At 44.6% G+C, this 26,791-nt stretch overlaps 1 protein-coding gene across 7 annotated transcripts in view; it reads right to left on the reverse strand.

Annotated features, from left to right (window-relative positions):
- Positions 1-26,791, reverse strand: part of HIPK1 (homeodomain interacting protein kinase 1) — a 1,001,014-nt gene that overhangs the window by 223,487 nt on the left and 750,736 nt on the right. For 5 of the 7 annotated variants that reach the window (XM_044072892.1, XM_044072895.1, XM_044072894.1 and 2 more), the window contains one exon: positions 17,033-17,175. In XM_044072892.1, the coding sequence (XP_043928827.1) occupies positions 17,033-17,175 (143 nt within the window). The remainder of the gene's footprint in view (positions 1-17,032; positions 17,176-26,791) is intronic. The other 2 variants (XM_044072893.1, XM_044072897.1) reach the window with 1 other exon arrangement.

Genomic DNA, 26,791 nt, shown 5'->3' on the forward strand with positions numbered 1-26,791 from the left:
ATGAGTTTCTCTAAAACATAATTTTGATCCCATGGAGGTAGAACCGGCCTCCTGGGGGGCCTGTAGTACTCCCTTAAGGAATAACTAGGGAGGGAGACGGGAAGCTAGAGGGGGATCAAAGGGCAGACAGGCCGAAATAGCAGCAAGTTGTGCTTTAACAGAGGAATATGCCAACCCTGCTTGCAAGAGTTTCACAGATAGGACATCACTAAGGGGACCTCACTTTGAAATGGGTCTAGCTGTCTTTGTAGACACCACATGGAGAATCTCTTTCATTTAGAAAAATAAGATCTCCTAGTGTTATGTTTCCTGGACTCCTGCAGGACTGTTAGCACATCCTCAGTGTAAAGGTGTCTAGAAGGGATCAAAATTCTATCACCCAAAGGGTTAGATTCAGAGATCCAATACCACAGCCCAAAGAGGAAAGTATAACAAACAACCATACACTGCCAGATAACCCAATAGATTCCAGAACTTTGAAAAAAAAAAAAAAAACACAAAATTTCTCCAAAACTGTTCTTTATTAAAACACAGAATCCTCTCTCTCAGCACCTCGGCATACAGAGACTCCTGATGGGGATGGATTAGGGATCCCTTGTCCTGAGTGAGAAGGTCTACTCTGTGAGGTAAACTGTGATGACTGCCCCTGGCTAAATGCAGAAGGAGGGGGAACCAATGCTGTTTTGGCTAACAGGGAGTCACCAGCAAGATTTTTGATTTGTCCTGCTTTATCTTCTGCAAGATTTTTGGTTTGTCCTACTTTATCTTCAGCAAGACTTTTTGAAGTAATGGGAAGGGGGGAATGCATACAGAAACTTCCCCTTCCATGAGGCTGAAAAAGCATCCATTGCCCTTACTAACGGACTGTGAAGCCTGGTGCAAAACAGTGGTAACTGTCTGTTCAGAGGGGAGACAAAAAGATCTATTTGTGATGTACCCCACCTATGGACAATGTCCCGAAACACACCCCTGTGAAGCATCCATTTGTGGGATTGTGACATGGATCTGCTTAAGGTGTCTGCCTGAATGTTCTGAGGGATGTAAATTGCCTGCAGGGAGACTCCATGTTGGGCTGCCAGATCCCAAGCTTGGACAGCAAGTCTGCAAAGCAAATAAGATTTGGTTTCTCCCTGTTTGTTCAAATACCACAGAACTGCAGTGCTGTCTACAAACAATTTCAGGGGACCTTGTTTTACAGCATGAAGGAAGGCTGTCAGGGCAAATAGGACAGCTCTCATTTCCCTGAGGTTGACGTGTTCTCACCTGAAGGTGTGAGATCAGGTACTCTGCACTTTCAGGCTGCCCAAAGTTGTCCCCCAGCCCAGATCTGAGGCATCTGTGTACATTTTCTAGACTAGTACAAGGAGTTGTAATGGAAGTCCAGGGTTGAGTGTGACTTTGTTCAACCACCACAGAATCATCTTCCTTAAGCAAGGAAGGAAGGGGATGCCGAAGTCCAAGGGGTGTGAGTGTTGGGTCCATGTGGACTTTAAGCATCACTGTAACTTCTTCATGTGGAGTCTTGCCAGAGGCAGCATGGATATAGTGGAAGCCATATAACCCAGTAGTCTGAGATATCGCCTGGCTGCCAAAGCAGTGGCTTTGAGAACGAAGGCCAGATATTGCCTCAGGGTTTTCACTTTTTGGGGTGGAAGGAATGCCTCATGACATCTGTCATTATCCTGCTGCCTATGAAACCTTGGTCCTGGAAAGGACTCATGTTGGACTTAGGGAAGTTTATATTGAATCCCAGTGACTGCAGGACTGAGATGACTTGATGGAGTTTGGTCTGCAGGACCTGTAACAGTCTGCCTGAATCACGAGGTCGTCCAGGTATGGGAAAATCTGAATCCCTTGGACCCTGCAATAAGCAATGACTGGAGCCAGACACTTGGTGAGGACCCTTGGAGCCGTAGAGTCCAAAGGGCAAGACCGAGACCTGACAATGTAAGGAACCAACAGCAAAGCATAAATATTTTCTGTAGTTGGACCTTATAGGGATATGGAGGTAGGCATCCTTTATGTCCACGGTGGCTAGAAATCCCTGAGGAATCACTAAAGGAAAAAGGGTCTGAAAGTTAAGCATATGAATGGTGGGTACCTGTAAGAAAAGTCTGAGGTGAGGGAGATCCAGGATAGGTCTCCAGGGTCCATCCTTCCTGGGAACTAGGAAGAGTATGGAACAGAAACCCTTTCCTTTTTCTGCCAGAGGAGCCAACTGTACGGTTCCTTGTGAAAGGAGGCTGTCTATGACTGGCTGGAAAAGTGAAAGGTGATCTTTGGGTGACTGGGGAATCCCCCTGGGAGAAGGGAAATGATCCAAGTCATAAAGTAACCCTTTTCTATGATGGAAAGGACCCACCTGTCTGAGGTGATGTTTTGCCAAACTGGAAGACAGTCAGACAGCCTTAGAGACAGAGGAATGGAGTGTGGGGGGGTGGCAATAAAGGCAGGTAGTCACAGGCTACTTGCCTTGCCCTGAAAGGGAGGTTTCTGGGCAAGAGTTTGAGCAGGTTTAGAAGGGGTCTGCTGTTTCCTAGTGCCCTTTCTTGTCCTGGCATGGGGAGCTGAGGCGGAGTGTCTACACATGAACTGGGTCTTTGAGGGATAGTTCCTGTGAAATGTGGTTATATCAGGATTCATAACATACAGAATGCCTTGGCCAAACACATTGTTGAGTTTAACACACATAGTTTCAGCTTTAAGGTGTTGCAACTTGTATTTGATATTCCAAGAGGGGGTAATGCTAATAACTATCTTGAATCTGTTGAATTAAAATGGATATTTAGGCTACGTGCACATATTCATCCAGGTCTGAATAGCTATGTAAGCATCAAGCCTGTTCTAGAGGCACGGCCCTTTAAGTGAGCTCTTTGCAGCAGTATTGTAATTATCTAACTGATGTGCTTATGAGTTTTAACCTGGTATCAACTGATTTTAAATAGTATTCTGTTTTGTTATTTAAACTGAGTGCTTGATTCTGTACTTTGCGATCTGATGAAGCATGGTTATTCCATGTGAAAGCGCTTATCCTTTCGTTTTATTATTGGAATAAATTGGTTTTTAGAGCCTTGGTGGTCCTACCTGGTTTGTTTTGCTTCAAATGTGGTTATAGGGGAGATGAACAGGTGTTTTGCTGACGGGCCCTAAACAGCTCAGCCACTTTAGATCCAAAAAGGGCATAGTTATCCAGGAGTGCATTCAGCAATTTGGCCCTAATATCATCGGGTAAGGGTTACAGCCTTAACCATGAACATCGTCTAAGGACTGAAGCTGAGGCTGCAGACCTAGCAGAAACTTCTGCAACAACATAACAGCATCTAACTGAATGTCTAGTAACTTGAGAAGACAGGGAAATTAGATGTGAGACTTGAGCCTTGGAAGATAAGTCAGGAAGATTAGCTAAAAGCCTGGTAGTGGCCTGGGTCAAAAGAGCCAAGGCATATTTCGACATATGCATCTGGCAATTCACTGCTCTAAAGGCCAGGGTAGCAGAAGTATATACTTTCTTACCAAGGCGCTCCATGGCCTTACTGTCCTTGTCTGTAGGAAGGACAGAGATGGAGGGAAGTAGCTTGGATGGCTTGTCTGCTGAAACTGAGACAGTCACAGGGTCAGCAACAGGCCATTTTATCAAAAATGTTGCCCCTTCAGGGACTTTGTAAAATCTGTCAGGCCATCTAGGGGCAGGTGGTTGTGAATCAGGATTAAGAGAGGCAGCATTAAAAGCTTCCAAGAAAGCCAGTAACACTGGAGGAATTGCAGAAGGAGCAGGGATTTCTATCTGTAGAAGCTCATAATATATTTTTTGGACCTCTGACATTTCAGAAGAGCCCCACTGAAAATGTTGTCACATTTCAGAAATAGTCTCCCCAAAGGTGAGGTCCGCTCCTGGGGAGTCAACTTCAGCAGATTTTTCCTCTGAAGAAGCATACCCAAGAAGAGAAGGCATCTCAGAAACATAAGGGAGAGAGAATCCTCTGAAGAAGAGTTTGAGGAGTCCTCAGCTTTAGGTTGGATAACTTCCTCAGCCTGAGGCCTGGGACTGATTGGAGGAGGAGCAGCCTGTGGGGAAACAGGCATGGCAGGCCTCAGGGCCATAAAATCATTAAATAGGCTCTGTGAAAAAGCCTGCCAATCAGGTTGGCTTTCAGCAGGAGGGGAGAGATGTTTTGTTCTGTGTTTCTTTTTAAGTGAAAGCCTAGAAGGCATAGGCACTAGGGAAGGCCTATTCTTGGAGGCAGGCCTAGAGTCTGTTAGCCGGGAAGCAGTGGATGCAGTGGAAGGGCTTGTCTGGGCAGCAGTAAGAGCCTGAGGTTCCCCCCCCTCATCATCGGCAGACGACATCTGCAAGCCCTCCCTGGACGTGCCTTCTCCCCTAGGTTCTGCAGCCTCATGAGGGGTACCCAGTATAGTTGTAACAGCAGACTCTGAATGCTCTTCCAGGTGACTGTCAGCCACAGGAGGGATGTCTGGTGGAGGAAGGGCAGCAGCAAGTTCAGGCCTGGAAACCTTGCCCTTTTTTTTAGGTGGTTCTATGGGCGGTCTGGACGACCTTTCCATCCCTAACGCTAAGCGTTTAAGACGATGACTCTCTAAGTAAATGTTCAAAGCATGCAGATGACTGCGGAGTGTCTCAGGGATGAAGGCCTGGTCGTGGGTAGGCCCTAGACAGGAAAAGGCAAAGTTCGTGGGAGTCCTTATGGGGGATATGACAACCACACAGTACAGTTTTGTACCTACCATAAATGTAGATGTTCGAGTGTATACCCTGCTGCAGTCATCACACTTGGGTTAACCTGTCGTCAGGCGGTCCCGCAGTTGGCCTGAATTCCAAAGTCTTGGTCCAGCGTCGGTTGCTGTCGCTTCTTCCCTGACGTCAGTGCACCAGGGGTATATAAGAGGCATCCAACGCCATTTTCTTCAGTTTTTCTTGCCCCAGATGTCAGGTGCCCCCCAAAAAATGGTCAGTAGATAGTACCAATAATAAAAGCTTAGCACCAACAAAACATCCCTCCAGCTATAAGCAAATACACCACAAAGGTTGTATCAGATTTTAAGGTATTGAAAGGTTTTAGTTAGGTCAGAGGGGATGGAGGGAGGGTAACCTGGACTGCAGCAGGGTATACACTCGAACATCTACATTTATGGTAGGTACAAAACTGTACTATGTTCATCGTGTTACCCTGCTGCAGTCATCACACTTGGGTAGAATCCCAAAGCTAAGGACGGGAGGTGGAGTCAAACAGGGTTAGAGGAGGCTAGAAGGCCCTGCAAAACTGCAGTGGCGAAGCCATCTCTAGTCTTGGAGTAAAGTGGTAAGTGATAGTGTTTGGTGAAGGTGTGCACTGAACTCCAAGTTGCAGCTTCCAGAATATCCTTGGTTGGCACCCCCCTGAGGAAGGCTGTAGATGTAGCTGCTGCCCTGGTGGAGTGGGGCCTTATGCTAGCAGGAACTGGTTTTCCATGATGGGTGTAGCAAAAACGTATGCAACGTCCTATCCATTTGGAAATGGTCTGTTTTGAGATCGCCTTTCCTTGTGATGCTGTAGCATAGGATACAAAAAGTTTGCCAGATTTTCTGAAAGCCTTAGTTTTAAACAAGTAGTAACGTAGTTGCCTGTGAATGTCCAAGGAATTCAGGAGTCTTTCTCCTTTGTTCTGTGGATTTGGAAAGAAGGTGGGTAAGTGGATGGTTTGATTCAGAGCCACACTGGATACCACCTTTGGCATAAAGGAGGGGTTAGTTCATAGAGAAACTCTGTCTTGATGAAAAATGAGGAAAGGCTCTACTGCCATTAGTGCCTGTAGCTCTGAAACTCTTCTCGCTGAAGTAATTGCAAGCAGCAGGGCAGTCTTCCATGATATAAACTGTAAGTCAGCTGAGAAAGCTGGCTCAAAAGGTGGCAGTGTAAGTTTTTCCAGAACAAAATTTAGGTCCCAAGTTGGTGATGGCACTCTCCTGGGAGGCCTAATGTTTTTTGCCCCTCTGAGATATTGCCTTAGAAGTGGATGTGAAAATAAGGGAGGATCCGTGTTGTAGTGAGCTGAAATAGCTGAGGCGTGGATTTTAATAGATGAGAAAGAAAGTCCTTTGTGTAACATCTCAGTTAAACATTGTAGAATCTGAGGTATGTCCGGCTGAAGGGTATTTTGGCCTTTAGGTTCATACTAGGCTATCTGCCCTAGGGCATTTATAAGCCTAGCCAGAGTATGTTTGGCTTTCGCCACCCATTTTAAATTAATTTTGCTATGCCCTTTTTCGAGGTTAGTATACTGTGCCTCTGTCTAACAGTGACACAGAAGTGATACCCGGGGTAAACCTATGATCTCCCATCCACTCATCAAGACTCCTCTTGAAGAGATTCAATGAGGGACTCTGCCTAACCTGGACTGGGATTTTATTCCAGAGTGAAGGGAGCCTCTGGTTATGAATCTGTCCCTCCAGCATGTCCTATTTATTTCAGTGCTGAGGTTCAAGTCTCGAGCATGTAGCTCGATGGGATTTGGATTTTTGAGGTGCAGCATGTCCCTTAATTCGGGTTGGACATGGCCTTATACGTCAGGCACAGGTCACCTCTGAGCAGGCGGTATGCCACTGAGTAGAGCTGGAGTTTCTTTAACCGGGCAGCATACGGCATCTGTTTGAGCCCTTTGATCCTCTTGGTGAGGTACTTTTGGGGTCTTTCCAGTTGCTGCAGGTGTTTGGTAAGGTACATCCCAAAAGGGCATTGTACTCGATTATGGGCCTGATGAGGGATGAGTAAAGAGGCACGATGACCTCCACTAATCTAGATGTGAATCCCTTCATGATTAGGTGGGCTATATAAAATGTTTTTCTAACCACTTTGGCCACGTGGTTCTCAAATTAGAGATTGCCATCAACTTGGGTCCCCAGGTCCCTAATTACTTCTTCTGTACTTAATGGATTACCACCTATATGGTAATTTGTTTGCACTTTGTTTTTGCCAAAGGGGATGACTATACACTTTATGGTGTTTAGCTTGAGGCCATGGCTCTGGCACCAGTTGTCTGTTTCTATGAGGCCCTTTTGGAGGATGCTTGTGTCGGCTGGAGAGTCGATTATGGCGCCCACTTTGCAGTCATCTGCGAACTTGGTCAGCTACAGTCCTTCCGTGTTGGCCTGTACCTCCGAGAAATATATACCAAACAAGAGAGGTCTCAGGACTGAGCCTTGTGGGACGCCACTTGTAACTGGTTTGGAGTCTGACATGGCTCCAGCTATTCTAACCATGTGGGTTCTGTCCTTGAGCCGGTTTGCAACCCATCTAGTGACATAGGGGTTTATATTTAAGCTGGTGAGCTTATCTATAATGCCCGAGTGGGGTATTGTATCGAAGGCTTTTGCGAGGTCCAGATAGGCTGTGTGGACCACCTTCCCCTCGTCAATGGCCTTGGTGACTGTTTCAAAGAAGTCAACCAGGTTTAAGAGGCAGCATCTGCCCTTAACAAAGCCAAACTGGGTAGGATCCAGTGTCTGTAGGTCCCCAATATCTTTATTTATGAGGTCCATGATGATCCTTTCCATAGCTTTGCAGACCAAGCTAGTCAGGCTTATGGGGCGATAGTTTCCAGGGTCCGTTGAGGCACCACCTTTGTGGAGAGGGACCACTGTTGCTGTACGCCACTCTTTGGGTACATATCCTGTAGTAAGGCTGAGATTGAACAGTAGTTTTATGTTTGGGTTTAGCTCTTCTTGGAGTTCATGTAGGACGCAGCCTGGGACACCGTCTGGTCCCATTGATGCTGTGTTTTTTGCTTTGGAGAGCGCGGCTCCCACCTGAGCATCTGAGATGTCAGGGGGGGCAGCACTCTGCTGGGATAGATATTTGCCCTTTTGGTGGGGAGGGGGGAGAAGTTTGCGCTGAACCTGTCACCTAGGATGTTCGCAATGTCTGTGGGTTCGGTGCATTTTTTTGTCATTTTGGACTAATTCTGAGCATATCTGGGAATTCCCACCCAGGTTCCTAACGTAACTAAAGAAAGCCTTGTGATTATCCTTAGTGTCCTGTGCAATTTTTCTCTCGAAGCTGGCCTTTGACGATTTTATGAGTGCCCTTAGTTTTTTGCTAATACTGATCAGAGATGCCTTCCCTTTTTGGGATTTTGCTCTATCATGTAGTAGCTTCCTCCTTCTATTGTATAGTTTGTTTATGGATGGGGTCCACCAGACAGGTCGTCTGCTTGGAGGATTGGGTCTTGGTTTTATTTGGGATTGCATGATCCATGCATTCCTGAAGGTGTTCATAGAATGCATTTATAAAGGATTCTGCGGTCTGGGCAGATTTTCCACAGGCCGGGGCTTTGAAGGATTCCACCTCGGTTTTGAGGAGTGTGAAATTTGCTTTAGAGAAGTTTTTCACTGTGGTTTTCTGGGCAGGGGGTGGGGTCGGGATGTGAATATCCAGTGAGATCAGTTTATGGTCTGATCTTACCAGTGAGGGATACACTTCTGGTCTGGAGCATAGAGTCCCCATGTTGGTGATGATCAGGTCCAGTATGTTTTCCCCTCTTGTGGGAATGGTAACAAGTTGTTCCATAGCATGTGAGTTTATGAATTCTAGGAACCTTTGGGCAAGGGTGTTGGAGCTAGAGTAATGCTCCCAATCTATGTTTGGGTAGTTGAAGTCGCCCAATATAATGGTGTTTGGAGAGACCTTCATATTTTCCAGTGTTCTCAGGAAGGCCGAGTGGAGTTCCTGGGTTTGGGAGGGTTGTCTGTAGCAGTCTACTATAAACTGGAAGGCAGTTTTACCCACTGTTAGTTGCACATGGATAGTCTCTGATGCTTCGTGCTTTGCCACCAACCTGGAGGTGTGGGTATCTCTGATGAATATCGATACTCCCCCTCCTCTTGTGGTTCGGTCCAAGTTTTGGGGCCGAAAAGCATGGTATGAGGTATAACCTGGTAGTGCTGGGGTGCTCTCGTGAGTCATGAACCAGGTTTCTGTTACTGCACAGATATCGATGTTCTCCATGCTAAGGAGAGTTTCGAGTGCGTGCATCTTGAGGTTTAGACTTCTGGCATTGAGTAGCATTACTCAGTTTCTTATCCCTTGTGATACCTATGGAGGTGGGTTTGTCTTTTGAGCCTTGCCTAAAAAGGCACTATGGGGTAGCAAGAGCCTTTGCCAATATCTGAAAGCCCAGGGGTGACAGGTGCAAGCCGTCCCTAGCAAAGCATCGTGGCTTGTCGTGCATATCATCCCAAGCTGACAGGCATTGGATCCCCTTTGAATGACACCAATACTTAAGCCAATTGTTGAAATTGATCATCTTGTCTTCATATTGTGGCATCATTCTTGGTGAGGGTAAGATGCTACTCAAGGTCAGGGTCATACCAGCCTGGGCTACATGCTCAGAGAGCTCCTCTATGTCTCTTTTCATGTAGTCCAGGGAGGTACGTCTCAGGTCATTCACACCAGCATGGACAATGACTGAGTCATATTTGTACTTGCCTTGGAGTGACCTGAGTGCTTGTGTTATGTGGCGGATCCTAGCGCCAGACAGGCTGCTCACCGTGACCTTCTCCTTGTTCAGCCTGGTGAGCGGGATGTCAGTGTGCCTGACGATAGAGTCACCTATTACAAGTGTATCAGGTGTGTTGTTTAGCCTTAAGGGCTGTGACTGTTCAGCACACTGGCTTTGTGAGATATGTGTTGCATGTGTTTTGTTTTGGGGTAGCGGTTGCTTGGGTGTCTGCTTTGGAGGTCTCTGCTGCTTAGGCAGATCTTTATTTAGAGCCTCCGAGAATGTTTTTGTGTGATTATGTGTTTGGTTTGCTGTCGTGGTAGGTCTATGTGAGACTGGAATTGTAGTGAGTGTGGTTTCCTTCTCCTCCTGACTGGTTATGCCAGTATTGAGTTGAGATAGCTTGGTTCCAGGCGCAAAATCTTTTCCATTTGTCTGAGTAGGCTTTTCTGGTGCTGCTCCTCCTGGCCTCCAGAATGACATCCATAACAGCTTGTGAAAGAGGGGTTGGCTGGTTGCTTAGGTGATGTGCCATGCAGCCAAATTTAAGGTTTTGAGCTGGCTGTGTAGAATCTGACTGACTTGCTGTGTGAGTAGATGAGGAATTTGTGGTAAAATCCATGGTGGGCCCTGGGCCATGTTCCTTAGTAGTGGGTACCAGTGCTGGCGTGGCCAGTCCGGGGCAATGAGTATCATTCGAGGTCTCTCCATCCTGACTTTCAGCAGCACCTTTGTGTGAAGGGGCAATGGAGGTAAGGCATATACTGTCAGCATTTTCCAACTGTATGAGAGTGCGTCCACTTTCCAAGCTTGATGGTGAAATGTCCTTGTGCAAAATTTTGAAAGCTGATAGTTTTGGGGGTTGGCAAACAGGTCTATGTCTGGGTGCCCCCATTTTTGAGTTATCACTGCAAATACTTGTGCATCCAGTTTCCACTCGTGGGGATCCATGATGTTTCTGCTTAGGTCGTCTGCCAATGTGTTCTTTTTTTCCTGGCAGGAATTGGGCTTGTAATTGAACTTGGTAAACCAGTGCTGTGTTCCACAAGGTCATTGCTTGCCTGCATACAGGGTAGGTGTGTGTACCCCCTTGTTTGTTTATGTACCACATTACTGTGGTGTTGTCTGTCCTTATTATAAGCTGTCCTGGATGTAAGAGGTCCTTGAAGGCTGTCAGAGCATTCTGTACAGCTAGCATTTCTTTTTGATTGATGTGCAGATTCCTTTGATCTGCAGTCCATATGCCTTGAAAGCACCGTCCTGCCATGTGTGCCCCCCAGGCATAGTCCGATGCATCTGTTGTCATAGTTTGCCTGGCTGGGGGTAAGGTGAAAGGCTGACCCTTGTTGAGGTGACATGCCTGTGACCACCATAGAAACTCCTGTTGAAGGCAGGGAATGACAGGTATCATTGTTTCCAAGCTGTGGCTGTGCTGAGTCCATACGCTTTTCAGGTACCATTGTAATTTCCTCATATGCAGTTTTGCAAATGGTATTAGTAGTATGCAAGATGCCATGAAGCCCAAGGCCTGCAGAATTTTTCTTGCAGGGAGTTGGGTCTTTGTTGCCATTTTTAAGTATTGAGTTAGTTGTAGTTGTTTGTCTGGCGTCAGATAAGCCATCTGGGCCGTTGTATTCAAGCTGGCACCCAGGAATGTCATATTTTGTGAGGGCACTAGTTCTGATTTATTTTCGTTTACTGTGTACCCTAGGCAACTTAGAAGATGTTTTACAAAAGTCAGATGTTGTAAGAGAATGTCCTTGCTTTCTGCTTGGATGAGGCAGTCGTCCAGGTATGGGTATATTTGAATTCCTCTTTGTCTGCAGTATGCAATTACTGGTGCCAGGCATTTTGTGAAGACCCTGGGTGCAGTAGATAAGCCAAAGGGCAGTGCAGATAATTGGTAATGGGTTGAGCCTGCAATGAAATGGAGGTATCTTCTGCAATTTTGTCTGATAGGGACATGCAGGTATGCCTCCTTGAGGTCCAACGTTACTAGCCAAGCTTTCTTGCCCAACATGGGAAGAAGCTGCTGTAGTGTTGGCATCTTGAATTTGGGTACTTGCAAGAAGGTGTTTAGAATTGAAAGGTCCAGAATGGGTCTCCAAGCATTGTCCTTTCTGAGGACTAGAAAGAGCCTTGAGTAAAATCCTTGGCCTTGCTCCTGTGTAGGTACCAGTTGAATGGCTCTCATGTCCATGAGAGCTGTAATTTGATTTTGTGCCTCTGCCCATTGATTTTGTGGCAAGTTTGGCATTCCTTTTATCCTTGGCAAGGTGTGGAAATGGAATCTGTATCCTTGTGAGATAATGTCTAGGACCCATTTGTCCTTTGTGACGATGCACCAGTTGTCTATAAAAATGCTAATTTCCCTCCCAAGGGAGCTGCTAAGAGAATTTTGCTTGGCAGTTTGAGGTTTAAGTCATTGTGTTTGTCTTCTAGTAGTTTAGGACCTGTCTTCTCTCCTCCCTTCTGTGTTGCAGTGCCCCACTGGCGAGGTTTGTAAGGGATTTGTGCTTGTCCTCTGCCCCTTGGGCATCTGTATTTACCCCTCTGTGGTCTGTCAGAAGCTGGAAAGGACCAATTTTTTGCTGGCCAATTTCTGCTGAAGCGTGGGGGTTGTACCTGTAAGAAATCTTTGACCGTCTGCATAGATTTTGCCTTATCCTCAGTTTTCTTTAAAATCTCTTCTGCTTTAACCCCAAATAAGACATCCTGCTGTAAGGGTGCATCTAGTAACTTTGCTTTAACATGATCAGGCAGAGTTTGTTCCTTTAACCAAGCATGCCTACGTATAACAGACCCAGTAACAGCTGTTCTACAGGAAGCTTCCAAGGAATCAAATCCACATTGTAAAGTATGTTTGCCCACCTGTTCAGCTGCATGCAACAGATCCTGCATTTCTTTGAATTCAGACTGTTGAGGATGCGTGCTCATCTTTTGTTTTATTTGAGACATTAGGAATTGCTGGTATTTCAGCATGTGAAATTGACAATTTAGTGCTCTTATAGCTAGAGTAGCTGCGGTGTAAACCTTCTTCCCCCACCTATCTAGTGCTCTGGAGTCCCTTTCAGAGGGTACAGGACTTTTAGCCATAGAAGCCTTAGCACCTTTGGGACCCTGGGAGATTGTCTCTGGGTCAGCAACAGGGCTTTTGTAAAGGAATTTGTGTGAGTCAGGCACTCTATAATATCTTTCTGGTTTGGCTGGAGCAGGAGGCAGAGAATCTGGATTTAAACTAGATTCTAAGTAAACATCATCCACAATGTCTAAAACTGGAGGGATAGCAAGTGGTCTGCGCAGGGGGAGTAAAAGAAACTCTCGGAGCCTTTTCTTTGAGTCGGAGTAGTCCTGACCTTCCCAGTGGAAATGTTCCCTCATGGTATGTAAGGTTTCCCCAAAGGAATAGTCTTCAGGGGGAGAAGCTGAGGGAATGGAATCTTCAGCATCAGAATCTTCATAAGGGGGAAAGGAGTAATCCTGTTCCTCAGAGGAACCTGAGGAAATAGACACTTGATCAGAGGAGGCATAATCCTCCTCTTGTCTAGGCCTTTTGTCTGGCGGGGTTGGGAACCCCTGATTAAAGAAATCAAATCTTCAGCCATTTTAAGCATCTGTTTCTTAGGCATGGGGCCTTGAACTGGAGAGTGATGTGCAGTCTTTTTTGGTTTTAATGGAGTCTTAAGCTTAGTATAAGATTTTATGGTGAGAGTAGTCAGTCTGAAGACACCTTCTGTAACCGAAGGTGTTTCCGCAGCACCGGCTTCTCCTTCTGCAATGTTGTCGGTAGGGCCTAAAGAAAATGGCTGCATCGGCCTAGAACTCTCTGTTTGAGAATCCGAAGCGGTCTGGGGTTCCAATTCTGCGGTCGTCAGGGGCTGCGTAGGCGCCTCACTGAAAATCGGAGAATCGGCGACCAGCCCAGCCGAGGCCTCGGAGTCTGGCTTGGATCTAGGCTGACTGTCTTTATCTTTGCATTTTTTATGTACGCCGGTAGTCGGTTGCTCCGACGGCATAGTGTAATTAAATTTCCTACCGAAGTAGTGTCGTGCGAAATCAAAGCGTCGCTTTATGGTTCGCTTATTGAACCTAGCACAAAACCGACAACCAGTGACGTCGTGGTCTGGGCCTAGGCAAGGAATACAAGAAGAATATAAGGTATTTGCTTCCCACAAGAAATGCAATTGTTAACTTTTTCTGACATCGGACTGAGGCAAGAAAAGGTTCCCCAACGGGGTACTTAGCTTTGAAGACTTCGGACTGAAATTCGATTCGAAAATCTCAGGTGTCAGCCGACTGGCACTTGCGAGCTGCTTCTGCTTTGGGCACCATGCGGCAAGAAAGACTGAAGAAAATGGCATTGGATGCCTCTTATATACCCCTGGCGCACTGACGTCAGGGAAGAAGCGACAGCAACCGACGCTGGACCAAGACTTTGGAATTCAGGCCGACTGCGGGACCGCCTGATGACAGGATAACCAAAGTGTGATGACTGCAGCAGGGTAACACGATGTACATCTGCACTTTCCCTTTCTGGATGACATGTAACCTAAACAGACATGCAGTGACAAAAAGGAATCAGAAGCAGCCTAAATGGGATACTTATCTTACAAACTTGAAGATCCGACAGCGAAGACGGCACAAAGCGCTGATGTTCAACTGGCGGCAGAGAAGTTCTGAGGAAAGGTACGTGCAAAAGCCCTGCAGTGTAAACATTATGAATTTTGGTACTTTTATGAATTTGCACAGCCTAAAAATACCTTGAACAAGGTCTGCAAATACTTCATTTTGTTGGCACTAGAAAGAGACTTGGATAACACTTCGTACATCTTTATCCGGTACTCTATTTATATAGTTCCTTCAGCTGGGAAGCCGTCTAGCAGAAATGGAACAAATGTGTTTGCTCACTCGGAGTAGGGGATCCCATTGGATGTGGGTCTGTTCAGAAACTTGAACTTTTATCTGTCTTTCAGAATGTTGAGGACCCACTGGTTCTGGAAGATTACCTTTCACTCCTTTACAAAGTGGCCTATTCAGCCCCTTATTTGTATGTATGGAAGGGGGGAACTGAAATAAAGTAAGGGAATGAGAAAAGACTGCATCAGAATTTTTATGGGAAAGGGAGGGATAAGCTTAACCAAATCATAGTTTCTACTGGGTACCATGCCTTAAGGGACCTGAGGCTTACTTCTTCTGCTCTGCTTGTCTTTTCTCCTCTGCAGTATAATGTCTTTCAACTGTAAGATGTGCCTTTCTCCTACATGGAGGCCAGCTTTTGGCCAACTAGTTTCGGTTATATTTAGGAGAATGGGAATGTAAAAAAATGGTTTGATAGTAAGGCCTTAATACATTTCATGCTACAGACTGCCAAAAAAACAATTACAAAATAGAAATCAAAACCAGCTGTAAATATTGTGAAGGAGATATAAAAAACGTGAGGTGGGATCTTTAGAAAACGAAGGAGCAGACTACATAGAAATAAACTGAATTTGTGGGAATAATACATGCAGACTACTATTCAGGAGGAGGAGTGAGGCATAAGGAATGTCAGAAACTGAGGAATTTTATGTAATGTGGAGTGAATAATAACTGTTAAAAATATACACTCCATGAACACAGTGAGTAATATAACTATGGTTTGTTTCCATTAATACATATTTATCTATATCACTAATTCAACTGTCATGTAATAAAAACATTTAAAAAATTTTTAGACAGTATAATTTTTTCCCCTTATCTACCAGTCTTTTAAACACTTTTTCAGCTACAGGTCCTAATAAGTGATCCTTTTCCACTGGTGCATACAGGAGCTCTGCCTTCATGTGGTCTTGCAGGAGTTAGGTCATCTGCCAAGCATGCCTCCACCATCACTGACCCAAGTAGCCGCTTCCCTGCAGGATGCATCTAGTTCACCCCAAATTCTGGAGGCTGCACGACTTGAACGTGAGCATCTCCCCTTTTAACTTCCTGTCCTTGATCCTCTCTGCCTTACACTTCAACTCAACAAGTACAGACTCCTGATACTTCAGTATGTGACTCGAACACTTAAGGGTTCTAAAGGCCAGGGCAGTATAGGAGTCTCTAAATGTAGCAGAGTCCCCTTACACTTCCTGTCATTTGGAACAGGAGTACCAAATGGAGCCAAACAGATTATCTTGAAGGAATCCAGGGACATCACAGCTGGATCATCTAAGAATTTATGGAAATCCTGCACCCTGTACAAGTAGTCAGGCTTCCTAGGAGCAGAGGTAGCAAGTCTGGTTCCAATGATGAACTGATTAATGCCTCGTCCAGTACATCTAATAAAGAGACACATCAAATGGCTTTACTCAGGCAAGTGCATAAAGTCTTTCTATCTTAAGTAGGATTGTACAAACCCTTTGCTTCTCATATGAAGGTTTCCCTTCCTCCTCCTTTGTAAAGGGTGTCCCCAAATGAGACATCCACCGATGGAGAAGCACAGGATAGGGTATCCTTGTTTCTGACTCAATATATACATTTATGGAGCACTTTAAAGCTATGCTTTAAGTGATGCTACTTGCTCAGCTTAATGTGGACTTCAACAGTACAACTCTGCCTGGTGTCAAAACCTAATGCAACACATTACAGCCGTCTCCAAACAGCACTGCAGAATGTCAACACAAGAAAATAATACTTTCAATGCTTCTGCTTAAGTGCTATACAAAATGGTGTAAAGCAAATGTCTACAACTTCAAACATGCACTAAAAACAAAAGAATCAGAGGGACCAAAAAGTACTTTACTAAATGAATGTGTATCAGACAAATGAGAAGTGCTTATGTATCAAGGTCCAGCTAGAAACATGGTTATAGAGAGAGGCACACATCTGTGTTAACTGCTTAAACTGTGTTAAAGTGACTGCATGCATGGGGGACCTGGCAATGAGTCCAGAAGCTGGTCATTTACATGTATGGTTAAGTAGCAGCATGGTGCTTGTGCAGGCTTTTAAGTGGCCTTTAGCTGAAAAGGACTGCAAAGGGTACCCTCTATGGGGTGAACATGTGGCATAACAATGCCAACAGTGTAAATCTGCCAAAATGTAAAATGGACAAGGCTCTGAATAGAAAGGTGTCATGTCTGACACACAACCTATTCTTGATGGCAAGGGACACATGAAGAAAGTATCACAGTGCAGTCCAGATAGAGGGAAAAGTATGTTTGATACTGAGAGCAAAGATTCACTCTACTAACAGTTCCTAAGGGAGAAAAGGATAGTAAACAGAGGAGATGGGGGAAGCACTCCTCTCTAGGCAAAGGGATCTATGGTACACTATAGTATAAAGAATCTCCTGGAAATCTGTCCAAGGACTTAACCTGCTGACTATGGTGTGACATCCAACAGATATGTTCTCTGTGTCAAAAACAAAGGTACACAGTTGAAGATGACAAGCCCATCTGAAATAAACCTGGGTTTTCAGTGATACTCTGTAGAAATGTACCTTGAACTACCATACCATAAATCAAAATGTGCAATATAATTTGGAAATATTTACAATTGCTTATTACACTGAATGGCCTACCTCCATTCTGGCAGCTGCTGGCTGCTACCTAAAGTCTCTGGAATGACAGCTGTGGGTTGAACAGAGTTATGGAGAGTCATGCTAGGTAATTGCTGCCAGGCAGAAGGCAACAAAATCTGCTGTGTTCCTCCAGGCCACGCCTGCTGCAAAACAGAAACACTAGTATGAGTTCTGCTTATGACAAACGGCACTGTACATGTTCAGGATATAAACAAAGGATTCAAAACTTCAGCACACTGCTAACTTGCAAAGGATGTAAACTATATGCAGCAACTGAATGCAACCTTTAAAATAAATATTAGGAATGCTACAAAATGTTCTGCTTCTCCAGGCATTCAAACATGCACACACAAACACATAAAAACAACTGAGAAAACTGTATTAACTATTCTCATACATAAATAAAATTTCAAAATTCCTAGGAGCATTTTGTTCTGTTAAACTACTAACATCCTGGTAACTTATGTTTAAAGTATTTTTTTTAAAAAATACACTTTTTTTTTTTACTCCTGCAAATAACAGTACCAGTTTGAATACTGGTCATGAATCTTAGGCTTCAAGTGGAACACAGCAAACATCTCTGCTAAAGTTAAGCACATTTTAAAGAGAAAGAAAGAGAAAAAGAAAAATATAATGTTAAAGTCTCGCCATGCGTCTTTCCAAAAGCCAAGTCCTGCACAAGACAAAGCCATAAAGTTTAATAAAGAGCAAAACTAAAAGTCCAGATGTAACGTATAAATCTGAAACTCCAAATAATGCAGTTCAAAACGGGAAAGCAGAAGTATAAAAAGCTTGGTAATGATCAGATATGCAAACTACAAGCAAAGCAGCAAGGGGAAACGTGTCTGCTGGTGCTCAGAAAACAACTTGTCAACTAAAGGTGAGCAACGGGCACTGAGTGCTGGGACAGATCAAACGTTAAATGTCCAAAAAAAAAAACCTCAGAAACTAGCCACTTAAATACAATGCTATTTCATGTTTACAAAAACTTTCTACAATTTATATAATTTAGTATAGTAAATAGGTTCAGACACAAGTCTTTGTACACAGCTACTTACAAATGGTAAATCTCCTGATCTGTAACTGAAGAATTAAGTGCAACTGGAAATTTAACATGATAGGCACATTCTAGCTGATATTTCCTTCAGTCTTCTAATGATAACCATGTGAATTTCAGTCCGGTTTCCAGTGCAAGGGATAAATGTATTTCCAAGGGGCTCAGTCCACCTCCTCAATGCCATCAAACTGCTTCCCCGCTGACCCTTTCATTTCTTTCTGCTTCTGGTACCAACAGACACACAACAATGAAAGTCAAGAGACAAGGCTTATAGAATACCATCCTGCAACGTATCAGGAGACTTTTCTGCTCCTAACTCTTCCTTTGCTGGCTGGCAAGTTCAGTGAAATGCCTGCTACTTTATGCTCTTATTCGGGCTTGAGCTTCCACACACCCACTGTGCCCAGACAGTGATGCTCTCACTTTGAAAGTTCCTTCTCTTTCTACTATAAGAATTACCTCTTATCTAATCCATATGTGGCACTCCTGCAGAAAAACATGTACAGTTGTGTACACTTACCATAAATGTAGATGTTCCAGTGTATGCACTGTTGCAGTCATCACACTTGGGTTATCTGCCTGCAGGTAGCCCTCAGTCGGCCTGAATACCAGAGTCTTGGGATTTCTGCGTCAGATGCTGTCGCCTCACCCATGACGTCAGGTCGTCAGAGGTATAAAACATGCAGCTGACGCTATTACATCAGTTTTTTTGCCCCCAATGTCAGGAGCCCCCAAAATCGGAAGCAATCAAATGGTGTGGAACACCTCCAGTAAAAAGTAAATACCATTTCCGTAACATATGGCCAAAAAAGAGGATAGGTAGAAAGTATAGAAAGACAGGGGGCTGGAGGGAGGGTAACCAGGACTGCAACAGTGAATACACTCGAACATCTACATTTATGGTAAGTGTACACAACTGTACTATGTTCTTCGTGTTTTACTGTTGCAGTCATCACACCTGGGTTGATTCCCAAAGCTGAGGAAGGGATTAGACAGTCAAGAAGTAGTAGGGCTGGCTAGCAGACCTTGTAAGACTGCTGTGGCAAATCCAGCTCTGGACTTGGAAAAGATAGGCAAGTGGTAATGCTTGGTGAAAGTGTGTACAGAACTCCAGGTTGCAGTTGCCAGGATGTCCCTAGTAGGGACTCCCCGAGAAAAGCTGTAGAGGTTGAGGTAGCCCTAGTGGAATGTGTTCTAATCCTCTGTGGGATAGGTTTTCCATGGTGTTTGTAGCAGAAATGGATGCAGTGTGCTATCCATTTAGAAATGTTTTGTTTTGAAATAGCATTGCTCTCTGACCCTGTAGCAAAGCTGACCAGCAGCTGGTCATATTTTCTGAAAGGTTTAGTCTTATCAAGGTAGAACCTGAGCTGTCTGTGCACATCCAAGGAGCGCAGAATCCTTTCCCCTTTATTCTGAGGATTAGGAAAAATGGTTGGCAAATGGATGGATTGGTTTAAAGCCACACTGGATACCACCTTGGGCATAAAAGATGGGTTAGTCCTGAGGGAAACCCTGTCCGCATGGAAGATAATGAAGGGTTCCACAGCCATAAAGGCCTGTAACTCAGACACTCTTCTTGCTGAAGTGATGGCTAGCAGTAAGGCTGTTTGCCAAGAGAGGACTTTTAACTCTGCTTTAGCAGAAGGCTCAAAAGGGGGAAGCATGAGCTTCTCTAGTACAATGTTAAGGTCCCAGGCAAGATTGGGAGCTCTCCTTGGGGATCTTAAATTGTTAGCTCCTCTCAGGAACTGTTTGATCAGAGGGTGATAGAAGAGGGGTGGCTCAGTATTGTAATGAGATGAGATGGCAGAGGCATGAATCTTAATTGATGAGGAGAGGCCTTTGTGGAGCAGCTCTGCTAGGTAATCTAGGATTTGAGGCAAGGAGGGCACGGCTGTGTCCTTCCCTTGAGACTGGCTCCAAGTACAGTATCTATTCCACTTTTCTGAATAGGATTTCCTAGTACTGGGCCTCCTGGCCTCAAGGATAAAATCCAGCACCTGTTTGCTGAGGGTTGCTGGTGATGTATTCAGGGAATAAGCTAGGCTGCCAGGTTCAGGGTTTGCAGCTGAGGATGCAAAATCTGTCCCTCCTGCTGGGACAGCAGAGAGGGGGTCTGCTGTCAGACTGCGTAGGAGTGGGCACCAGTGCTGGCGTGGCCAGTCTGGTGCAATAAGGATTGTCCTTGGCCTGTCCTATTTGATCTTGAGGAGTACCTTTGGAAGGAGGGGCAGAGGGGGAAAGGCATAGATTGAGAGGGTTTCCCATGTGAAGGATAGGGCATCCACATTCCAAGCTTGGCTGTGGGGAATTCTGGTGCAAAATTTGTTTAGTTGATGGTTTTGGGGGGATGCAAAGAGGTCCACCTCCGGTGTCCTCCACCTGTGTATTAGAAGTTTGAATGAGTTTGGTTCCAGTTTCCACTCGTGTGGGTCCATTAGATTTCTGCTTAAGTCGTCTGCCAGTGAATTTTGTTTGCCTGCAGGAATTGAGCTTGCAGGTGCACTTGGTTTCTTAAGGTTGTATTCCACAGAGTCATGGCTAACCTGCAGAGTGAGTAGGAGTGAGTTCTCCCCGCTTGTTTATGTACCACATAACTGTGGTGCTGTCTGTCTTTATCAGGAGTTGTCCTGGCAGGATAAAGTATTTGAAGGCTGTCAGTGCATTCTGTACAGCTAACATTTCTTTTTGATTGATATGCAGGTGAATTTGTCCTGGGTTCCATTTGCCTTGAATGCATTTGCCTGCCAGGTGAGCCCCCCGATGCATAGTCTGATGCATCTGTTGTCAGGGTTTGGACGGTGGGGAGTTGTGAGAAAGGGAGTCCCTTGTTGTGGTTGCAAGCCTCTGCCCACCATAGGAACTCTGCCCTTAGGCAAGGAATGATAGGAATCACTGCTTCCAGGTCCTGGGAATGTTGACACCAGAGACTTTTTAAGTACTATTGGAGTTTCCTCATATGGAATCAGTGGAATACACGAGACCATGAACCCTAGGGCTTGCAGTATTTTTCTTGCAGATAGTTGAGTTTGGGTGGCCAGTAGTTTGAAATAAGTTGTCAAATAAACCTGCTTTTCTGGAGTGAGGAATGCCATCTGGGAAGTTGTGTTCAAGCTTGCTCCCAGGAATACAATCTTTTGGCTGGGTACCAGATGTGATTTCTTTTCGTTGATGGTATACCCCAGAGAAGTTAGGAGTCTCTTTACAAATGTCAGGTGCTGAAGTAGCAATTCCTGACTGTCCGCCTGAATCAGGCAATCGTCCAGGCATGGGTAAATTTGAATATTTCTCTGCCTGCAGTAAGCAATAGCTGGAGCCAGGCACTTTGTGAATACCCTGGGTGCAGTAGATAAGCCAAAGGGAAGTGCAGAGAACTGATAGTGCATAGAGCCTGCCCTGAAACGGTGATATTTCCTGCAAGATTCCCTTATGGGGATGTGCAGATAACCTTCTTTTAAGTCTAGGGTGACTAGCCAGGAGTCATTGCCTAGCATAGGAAGGAGCTGCTGGAGTGTAAACATTTTGAATTTTGGTACCACCAGGAAGCTGTTTAGGGTTGACAGATCCAGAATAGGGCACCAAGAGTTCTCTTTCCTGGGCACCAGGAACAGCCTGAAGTAGAAACCCCTGTCCCATTTGCTCTGTTGGCACAGTTTGAATAGCCCTGATACTGAGAAGATAAAGTACTTGCTTTTGGGCTTCTGTCCACTGGTTTGGAGGAAGGTCTGGCAATCTGCTTGGGGTTGGCAAAGAGTGGAGATAAGAATCTGTATCCCTGGGATACAATGTTTAAGACCCATCGCTCCTGGATAATATACTCCCAGTTTTTTGCATGCAGGTCGAGTTTTCCTCCTAGGAGTGCAAGTGCTTGGGCATGGCTGGGAAGGGATAAGGACAAGTCACTGTGAATTTTTTCCGTAGGGGGGTGGCTTACCACTCCCAGTTTTTTAGGAGGGAGCACTCCATTGTTTAGATCTGTGCATACCCAGAGACTGTAGTCTTTGTGGTCTGTTGCCCCTGGGTTTGGGCTGAGATCATCTGGAAGGGACTGGAAAGGACCAATTCTTTGAAGGCCAATGTCTACTGAATCTAGGTGGTTGTACCTGTAAGAAATCTTTAACAGTTTGCATGGATTTAGCTTTTTCGTCCATCTATTTAAGAACAACTTCTGCTTTAGAGCCAAACAGATATTCTTGGTTTAATGGAGCATCAACTAATTTTGCCTTGACATGGTTTGGCAAAGATTTGTTCCTTCAACCAAGCATGCCTTTTCAGAACAAACCCAGTGACAGCAGCCCTGCAAGATGCTTCTACGGCATCAAAACCACACTGCAAAGTATGTTTACCAACTTGGTTTGCAGAATGCATTAAGACTTGTAAGTCCTTATTTTCTGCACAATCAGGAATCAACAGCACTTTTAGTTTAATTAGATCAATAATATGCTGCTGTTACCTTCAACATGTGAAACTGGCAATTTAAAGCCCTGATGGCAAAAGTTGCAGAGGTCTATACCTTCTTACCCCATCTGTCTAGAGCCCTAGAATCCCTGTCCGAAGGGGTAGGGCTTTTGGCTGTAGAAGCCTTAATACCTTTAGGTCTCTGGGAAATGGTCTCTGGAACCACAGTGGGATTTTTAAAGAGAAATTTGTGAGAGTGAGGTTCTCTGTAGTATCTGTCAGGCTTTCTACGAGCAGGTGATAAAAGTATCAGGGGTAAGGCTGGATTCCATGAAGACATCATCTACAATATCCAGGGCAGGGGGAATAGCTAGAGGCCTATGCTGAGGCAAGGCTAAAAATTCCCTGAGTCTCTTTTTGGACTCTGGGTAGTCCTGGCATTCACAGCGGAAATGCAAGGTCTCACCACAAGAAAGATCCTCTGGGTGGGAGGCTGAGGGAACTGAATTCTCTGCATCTGAGTCCTCATAGGTAGATAAGGGTATGTCCTGGTAATCACAGGGGTCAGAGTCATCAGACTCATGGGCTGAAGAATCAGAAGGAAAATCAATTCTTTGTCTTTTAGTGGGGGAAGGCTGGCTTTCCCTAATTAAAGTAATAAGTTCTTCAGCCATTCTAAGCATTTGTTTCTATGGCACTGGGAGCTTGAGAATGTGCTTTGGTCTGTTTCCTTGGCGTAGTGAGAACTCTGGGTCTGAGAAATTCAGTAGATTTAGTCATTAACGAAGTAGCCGGTTTAATACAAACATTGGCAGGTCTGAATACACCCCTCAGAAACCGGTGCCTGCACAGCGGCTCCCGACCCATCCAAGGTAGAGACATCCGCAGGTTCCATAGTTGAAGAAGCATTGCGCGGCATGCCGAACTCCGAATGGGTCTCAGTAGAGGCCTGCGAATCTGTAGAAGCAGGTAACAGGGGCTGTGAAAGCACCTCACTGAGTACCGGCGGACTGGCGACTAGCTTAACGGAAGCGTTGTCGACAGTTTTGGACCTATACGGTCTGTCTCTGTCTTTATCTTTGCATTTTTTCAGAAGGTCGGTAGTCGGATGGCTTACCGACGCCATTTCGGAATACGGAGAACGAGAGCAAAGGAAATTAGAAACAAAAACAGCCCGACGATGAATAGTTCGGGCATTGAACAAGGCAGAAAACAGACAGCGAGGGACGTTGAGGTCTGGGCCTAAACAGGTAACGCAGTAAGAATGAAAAACTTTGTAAGGTATTTGCTTTCCCCAGGCAAGACCATTAACTTTTTCTGACATTGGTTAGAGCAAGAAAAAAGGATCCCCCAACGGGGTACTTAGCTTTAGAAGACTTCAGGTTTGAAACTCGAAAAATGAAAATTTCAGGTAGCTGCCGACCGGCACTTGCGAACTGCTTCTGCTTTGGGCTCCCGCGCGGCAAGAAAAGCTAATGTAATGGCATCGGCTGCACGATTTATACCCCTGACATCATGGATGAGGCGACAGCATCCGATGCAGAAATCCCAAGATTCTGGTATTCGGGCCGACTGAGGGCTACCTGCAGGCAGATAACCCACGTGTGATGACTGCAACAGTGAAACCCTCTCAGGAAACTTCTCAAAGAAAAGCTATTCTAATCTATTAATGAGCAAATGAAGTGCAGTTCAGATTAAGACACTCAAGGGTACAGCCAGGCATACTCTTTGTACTCAACTGAGTATACATTTTTTTCTGAATGTGTCTCAGAAACATTGTGGCTTTACGAGGCTAGAATATTTCTACAAGTGTCTAAATTTAAGTGTGCCACATAGCTCTGTATACAACTTCCTCACAGATAGGAATACTCTTCTGAAAATAGGCTTTGTTATAAGCGGAGGGGACAACAGCTGACAAATATGCATACAATTATCAAGTCCATCAGGGGCAACACCTGAAGAAATGTGTGGCCATTTAAATGCAAAGCAAGTTTAGGGTGGAAAAGGGGCAGCTGTGGGAGATTATGTGTACAAAATGCAGTGCAGTCTCTGCTGGCACTTAGTCCATCATCATAGCACACAGCTACTAACAATAAGTGAAGTATGTATAGCACCCAGAGCTCACCTCACATTAATACGTGGTTCCACCAATGAAAAATACCTGAAACGTGCACTCTCAAAAACTGAAAAGCTCTGGAAGACACAACAGATGAAGAAGCATCCTGAACGTATACGTTACCACCTTCTGTTATTTTATATTCAAACAACTGTCTTCCAGTGACTTCTGCCACTTCAGTGGGGCAATATCAAAACACACTGATGTACAAAACCAGATGATACAGACACACAAAACCAGATAAGAAAAAAAAGAGATTAAAACTCATGTTTCATAGCTAGCAACCAATATACTGGGAGCAAGAAGTTCATTTGATTGACAGTTATTGGAGACAGACTAGCACATTTGCTAATACTAAAAGCACAGACCTCTCAACGACAAGCTTCTTACAGAGCAGTTTTAATCAAGCTTCTAATATCAACTCAGCAAGCTTGGGTAACTCTGCCTCTTAAAGTTCTAGCACTGTCATCAGTGTCTGTGAAAGCAGCCCAGTGCAGGAGCTGTAAAACTATGTAAATGTTGCACAAAGTGTCCTCAAATTAAATTGGTCTTTGCCACATGCTTCAGCCTTTGTAATAAACAAACTGCCTTATGTCTAGCAACCCCAGCTTATCCTATGTAATCCCCTAAAAATGCAGTGTGCCTCACCAGGCATTCACAAGTAATGAGCAATAACCTACAATCACTTTTAGACAACTTAAAGCAAGCTACCTTCCTCACAGCTTATCTTGAAATACTTCAATTATTTATCTTTTGAATTGGGGGAAGACACGGGTTCTTGCTGTCTGTCATCATCAGCATGCTTCACAATGTATTAGCCTATTTGTCCTTCAAAGGGCAAGAGCCATTCCCAGACAATTTGTTCACACAAGGTGAAAACCAACAGTAGAGGCCGTCACTCAGGTTGATATCAGAGCTTTTCTGCTTAAGTCCTTAGTCCCACATCTGGTAGCAAATATGAGCATCCACATCACAGCTGGGGCCTCCTAGATTCTCCCGATGCACACACTTGCATACATCTACAATGGCTACCATTACTAGCTTGATTTAAAAGGGCCAAGCCTGCCACCCAAAGCAAAGTAGCCAACTGGGAAATCATTTCCTCCCACCCAAGGATGGGTGGGCCAGAGCAAGCCACTCACTCCTGCCCTCTCCCAGCCAGCTAATCCAGGGCCCCAGCAGCTACTTCGACTTACGTTATTTGAGTCACAGTTAGGGCTTTGACCCTTTGTGCCTCAACGAGTCTATAAATTAAATAAAGTCAATGTGAAATAATATAAGCCACAGAGTCGCCTCTAGAGAAACACTTCAAATCAAAGCAGAACAGTAGATTTAAGATGCAAATACATTTAAAGTGTATTCAAGAACAGTAGCAAAACAGGTATTAAGAATAAATTATGAATCGAATCAGAACATTCAAGCAAAATACTGCACTATTCAGGTACACAACGAACAACTCCCAAAGCAGTATAAAAGACCAAAGTCAAGAAGCTTCTTACCCCATATTCACTCCCCCACAAAAAAGTGACAAGCACCTAAACAAAATGAGAATGATTACCTTTTCCTGTGCCCAGACTAGTTTCGGCAGACTTAAAACTTCCAGTGCACAGATGCAGCAACTTTAAAGAATATGATGTTAAACTTAAAGGATATATCATCTAACAAGATATGTCCCAAACACAAATAACTTTTCCAGAGTCCTCAAAGCAATTTCCGAGGCTGCAGCACAAAGTACTTAATAACCACTCCTTTTAATGCTGGGAGCATAAGACGACTTTGGGTTCTATTACCACACCCAGTTCTTGTATTTATGTTCCACAACTGACATTGCAGAGCTATACCTTGAAATGCTGTATTCCCCTGAGGTGCCATCCTTTAGATGACATAACACCAAAGCTCCACATGCCCAACTTGGGGGGGTAGCTTAGAAGGATGTTAAATATAACATGGAATTTTGATCAGGGGCCGTTTTCCCACAATCTTACTTCCAAGACTTTTTCAACAAGGCAAACAATAAAGCCTCTCACCCACCTCTTAGCACACTTTCATTTTAATAAAAAATCTCTTCTAATAGCACTTCCTAGATGTCTCTAAGTCAAAAATTTCCATTCTCTTAATATCTTACAATATTGCTTATTTTCTTTTCAACACTTTTACATTTAAAGTTCTAAAATGAGGCATTACC

Source organism: Protopterus annectens, chromosome 5.part1 (genome assembly GCF_019279795.1).
Source record: "Protopterus annectens isolate FY-2018-M chromosome 5.part1, PAN1.0, whole genome shotgun sequence".
Taxonomy (NCBI): Eukaryota; Metazoa; Chordata; order Ceratodontiformes; family Protopteridae; genus Protopterus; species Protopterus annectens.